The sequence below is a fragment of the Labrus mixtus genome, chromosome 15 (assembly GCF_963584025.1).
Source record: "Labrus mixtus chromosome 15, fLabMix1.1, whole genome shotgun sequence".
Lineage (NCBI taxonomy): Eukaryota > Metazoa > Chordata > Actinopteri > Labriformes > Labridae > Labrus > Labrus mixtus.
In genome coordinates, this window is record NC_083626.1 from 29,094,641 (window position 1) to 29,099,640 (window position 5,000).

At 45.6% G+C, this 5,000-nt stretch overlaps 1 protein-coding gene across 1 annotated transcript in view; it reads right to left on the reverse strand.

Annotated features, from left to right (window-relative positions):
* Nucleotides 1-5,000, reverse strand: part of LOC132990270 (plexin A3) — a 30,828-nt gene that overhangs the window by 1,107 nt on the left and 24,721 nt on the right. Inside the window, exons 21-26 of the mRNA XM_061058427.1 lie at nucleotides 4,848-4,925; nucleotides 4,609-4,721; nucleotides 4,214-4,383; nucleotides 3,919-4,131; nucleotides 3,297-3,447; nucleotides 1-2,592 (exon numbers count right to left, since the gene is read on the reverse strand). The exon at nucleotides 1-2,592 is cut by the window's left edge and continues 1,107 nt beyond it. Coding sequence (XP_060914410.1) covers nucleotides 2,497-2,592; nucleotides 3,297-3,447; nucleotides 3,919-4,131; nucleotides 4,214-4,383; nucleotides 4,609-4,721; nucleotides 4,848-4,925 — 821 coding nt within the window. The 3' untranslated portion in view covers nucleotides 1-2,496. The remainder of the gene's footprint in view (nucleotides 2,593-3,296; nucleotides 3,448-3,918; nucleotides 4,132-4,213; nucleotides 4,384-4,608; nucleotides 4,722-4,847; nucleotides 4,926-5,000) is intronic.

Sequence of the window (5,000 nt, forward strand, 5' to 3'; positions counted from 1 at the left end):
CCGTCTCTGCACGCCGTCTCTGCTGCACACGAGGGGTTTTTAAACCTTTAGCGTGAACAGCTGATCTGTACATTTGAGGTCGAGTCATCAGTGTGAAAAGCACCGTTTGGTCTTCAGGATGTGCAGGAACCCTGATGACATCATCAAAATGAGACGCTACACATGCAACAATTCAGCCCCCCCAAACCGCCATCGGACACACGACACTTCCTGTGCAGACAAAAAAAAACAAAGCACCAAAAGTCTTTGTTTGATTTCCAGCGTCGGCATGCTGGGGTCCAATCAGAACGACTTGTCCGCTCAGGGTTGATCCGGTTCAGTCCGGTCTGGTCCTATGGTGCGAGGGTTGGTTTGGTGTGGGTGCAGTCGATCGCCCCGTCTCGTGGCACTCTCTCTCTCCTGACTCTGATGTAGCATAATGTTCAGTTTTATACAAGTTCAGCTCCAAACTGTCGATCCACAGAGTTCTTATTACATGTTAACATTTCAATATTTCTTTTTTCCTTTCTTTTTGTATCTTTTTTTTCCTTTTATAACTTTATCATCATTATTATTATTAATATTATTATCATCTTTCTTTTTTTTGTTTACAATTATGGCCACAAGTCTTAAAAAGTTCTTCAGTTCTGGTTCCGGGTTAAAACTCCCATTCAAGGTCGTTTTTTGATCCGGGTTTTGGTCCGAGTCCGGTCCAGCTCTGACGCGATCCGGTCCGGTCTTTACATGGCACGGTGCTTGTAGCTCTGCACAGTATTTCCCCCTGGGCGCGGTACGGCATGGCGCTGTAAAGCATGGCTGTATGTGGGTGTATGTGCAAGGTCTGACGTTAAAGAGATCCACGCCAAACCAAAAACCACGTTTTCATGACTGCTGCTGAGTCCAGATCCCCCGTGGGTCCCGGGGTCGTTTTGGTTGTGAAAAACGCCGTTATAGTCCACTTTTCATGAAGTTCTTTACATCAGAAAAATAAGTTAGTAAACCTGCTTCTTTACAGACCTTGCCTGTGTGCCTGTGCTGGAATGTATTCAAAACGTAATCTGGATTAATTTGGCGAATCTGACAAAATTCCACAGTCTTGATTGGTCGGGCAGTACATTACTAAAGAGTCTTCCTGGCCAATAGGATGACCAGAGGCCAGCAGGACTGACCAATGACGAAGTAGGGTGAGAGGGGAGAAGGAATAAAAAATTGAGGGAAGAGGAAATAAGTAGGTATGGAAAGAAGGGGAAAGTTAGGGAAGGAGACCACATAGGAAACGAAATAGAAGGTAAAATTGGGAGGAGTTAAGGAAAGGACTTAGAGGGAGGACAGGACGGGTTTATGGACACAGGAACTGGTCGGTCAGTAGGCATCGGGCTCAGTGTGCTGTGGTACAGAGTGATTGTCCAGAGAAAACATTGAGTGGTTATTTCATACAGCAACTTAGAAACTTCTAGATCCTGTCGAGGCTCGGCCAAACAGTCCAAGGTCAAGTGGTCGCGGCTCAGAGTCCTGATTCCTCATTCCTTCATCAAGTCACTTCATTCTTCTTTCTCCTGCGTTAAAGCTTAAAAACAACCTCCTGAACCGCTGCAACTCAAAGCGTTGTAGGATCGGTCAGATAGTCCCGATGACGACTTGACTTTGCCTCCGTCCTAACGGCTTCACCTGAACGTCTCGTGGTGAATCCTGGATTCTTCCATTGAGGATTCAAAGTGAGGATAAATAGAATAACGACATCAGTGAAGAGGCCTCTTACTTCATTCAGCCTGGACTCGACAGTATGAGATATTTAGCCCTGATTCTTCCAGACTCTCTTACAGATTAAACCTGTTTCAGTTTTTACTAAGACTGTCTGAACATCCTGATGGTTTCTTGATCCTGCAAGGCCGGATCAAGTCCCTCAAAGTGAAGTCCGTTGCACTGAAGGAAACATGACTCGACCTTTTTGCTCATCGACCCTAGCGTCAAGAAAGATGCGGTCCAGGCTGCAAATCCTGAAATAAGGTCGATAAGTCCTCATCGGTTGTTTGGTGAGACCTGACTCAGGCTAGTTTCCAGGTCTTTGCACAGCCGTGTCGCTTTGATCGCTTACTTAAACCTGCAGTGACTTCAAATCCAAACCGACAAACGCATCGAGAAGGTTTGTTTTTTTGCTCCAAAGTGATGCCATTCCGTGTTGAAATCCAGTTGTAAATGTATCCAAATTGGTTTGGAAAGTGATTTTCCGCCCCTAAAACCCACCAATTGGAGGTAGTTGGGGTCCCAGCCAGCCAGTGAATCAGTCTTCCAATCAATCAATCAATCAACTGACAGGGAAGTTGCTGATGGATTGATTGCTAAAGGGGCCGAAGCTGTGGCTGTCAGTTCGGTCCGACACTGAGCAGTTCAGCTGACTGTAGAAACAGTTCAGAAAAACAAAATGCCCTCACTCCCCCCTCCCCCATTCTTCTTCTTCTTCCCTTCCCCCCCCGGACATCCATCAGCCCGTCAGTCCATTCGTCCGTCCCCTTCCTCTCAGCTGCTCCCAGACATTAGGTTGATGGCTTGCTCCAGTTTGTGCCTCAGTTTGTGTTTGCGACAGTACCCGTCCCGGTCCAACGCCGTCAGGATCTGCAAAAAACAAACAAACAGGGGAAAGACAAAAGGAATGAAACCACCAGGACATGAGGGGTAGAACTTAAAGAGAACCATGAAGCAGCCATCTTTGATGAACGCTGCGAACACTATTTGTACTGCCATCCAAAACGTTTCAGTCTCTTTAACAACAGATTCAACAGAAAGAATCCAGACGGTGTAAACAAGAAAAGTAATGTTTCCTTTTTTCCTTCAATGTTTGAAGGAGGGAGGTCAAACTAGATGAGGGTGACACCAGTTGCCTAAAGCGGTGTTGTTTCAGAATCTGAACAATCTGCAGAATCTACTTTTAACTAATCTGCCTCATGATGTTGATATTCATTAATGTTAATAAATCAGAAGAAGATTGGTCTCTTTTTCAGGCTCATACGGCTGAAGTGAGGCCGAGAGAAGCCCGTCTGTAACTGTATTCATATTTATTATACGGGCGCTACTTCAGGATGTTAATCACCAATAAATGATGACGTTTACATTGAAGCCGTAAACGTCGCATGGAAAATGAAGTCTCGCCCGAAAGTCATTAAACGCTAACCGCTGGCTTTACCGGAATTTATAAAGAAGTTGGCCTCCGTTCTATCAGACGATGATAGATGATGGCTGCTGATGGGTTCCATGATTGAAAAGAATTCTGCACAAGTTTACAAATTACTGCCATCAAGAGATAAACCCCGCCTCCTCACCTCTTCCTTGTACTTGTTGATGTAGAAGTAGAGCTCACTGAGCGCGCTCAGTGTGTTGAACTCGGTGCCGTGGAGACGTGACTGCTCCACCAGGTAGGCGTCCATGTCCTGATCGCTGATGCTGGGCATCTTTGAAATATCCCTGTAGTACCTGCAGGAAACACACGCACAGTTTTAGTGCGTGCTTTAAACGTCTCAAAGATTGTAAAAACTAACAATATGTATTACCAAGTTAGCATGTTTGCAGCCGCCGTTGTATGTTTTTTGAATCAACATGTTATACTAGTTAGCATGCCAGAAAGCTAAGGCAACTCTCTGAGCAGCCCCTACAGGTTTCTTGGAGAATTAGCATCCTCTCCAATTAGCTTTTGTAGTTTATTTAGCATGCTAGTTTGTAGTTGTGAATTGTGTAGGTTCTGTTTGTTACTTTTTGATGTACTGTGTTTTGCAGTTGTTCAGCTTGCAAGCAAATTAGCAACAAATGAATATAGTAAAATTTGCATTTCAACCATCACTCTGCACACCTGTTGATGCATATGAACAGGTTAGCATGTTAGCTACCTGTTCAGTAATCTCGAGTAGTTTGTATCACAGTTCATAAGCTAGTTAGCATGTTAGCTACCTCTCCACCCAGCTCTTGTAGTTGGGGATGTCTTTAGCGTAGAGCAGCTTGTTGGATGGAGAGTCTTTGCCCAGTCGGTGTTCTGACGTCGAGCACGAGTCCATGAAGGTCTGAGCGACGACCGACAGGCAGGCGTCAGTGATGCTGCTCTTATGGATGTCAAACACGAACTGAGGATTCTTAATGACGTTCACCCAGAACCTGAGAGGAAGGCTGAGGGAACAAGAAGAACAAGTTAAATCTCTTTGTTTCTGTGTTCATAAGAAAAGTCTTTCCTGTGTTTTCATTTCCTCACCAGTTGCTTTTCCAGGTGTGTCGGACGTCCGGGTCGGTGATCTGTCTTTTGTCCGCCTGCTCATCCAGGAAGTCGAACATGTATTTGATAGCCAATGGGAGCGCAGAACCCCTGTGGGCGGTGCTGAACACCGTCTCAAACAGGTCGTCCACAAACTTCTGCAGCGTCCCCTAGTGGTGGGAGGACCAAAGACAACGATTTAGTGTGAACAGCCCAGTTAAATGAATTATACTGCAAAAGAAATGTAGAAGAAAACAAACAAACAAAAATAAAACCCATCTTGAATATTGGAAATAAAAGTTGGCCGTGTGTGAGTGTGTGTGTGTGTGTGTCTGTGTGTGTGTGTGTGAGTGTGTGTGTGTGTGTGTCTGTGTGTGTGTGTGTCTGAACCTCACCTTGGTAGCCAGCAGTCTGGTCAGGTAGATCTCAGAAACCATCTTGCTGCCTCGGTCTCCTTCCCTCTGATCGCTGTGCTCGTGATTCTTCACCAGGTGCCACAGTTTAGTCCCTGAAAACACACATACACACACACACACACACACACACACACACACACACACTCGGTATAAAACAGTGCACCTGGTGTGGTTAAACACCGTTTGTCTCAGCACTAACACTATCACTGCTGCGGTACCTGTCTCCTGGTCAGGTGTGATCATCGGCGCTCTGGATCTCAAACTGTCAGGACTGCTGGACGTCCGGAGTAAAGACTCTGAGGACACAAAGAGAGATAAGTCAGAGTCTCTGTGTGTGTGTGTGTGTGTGTGTGTGTGTGTGTTCTCTCTGT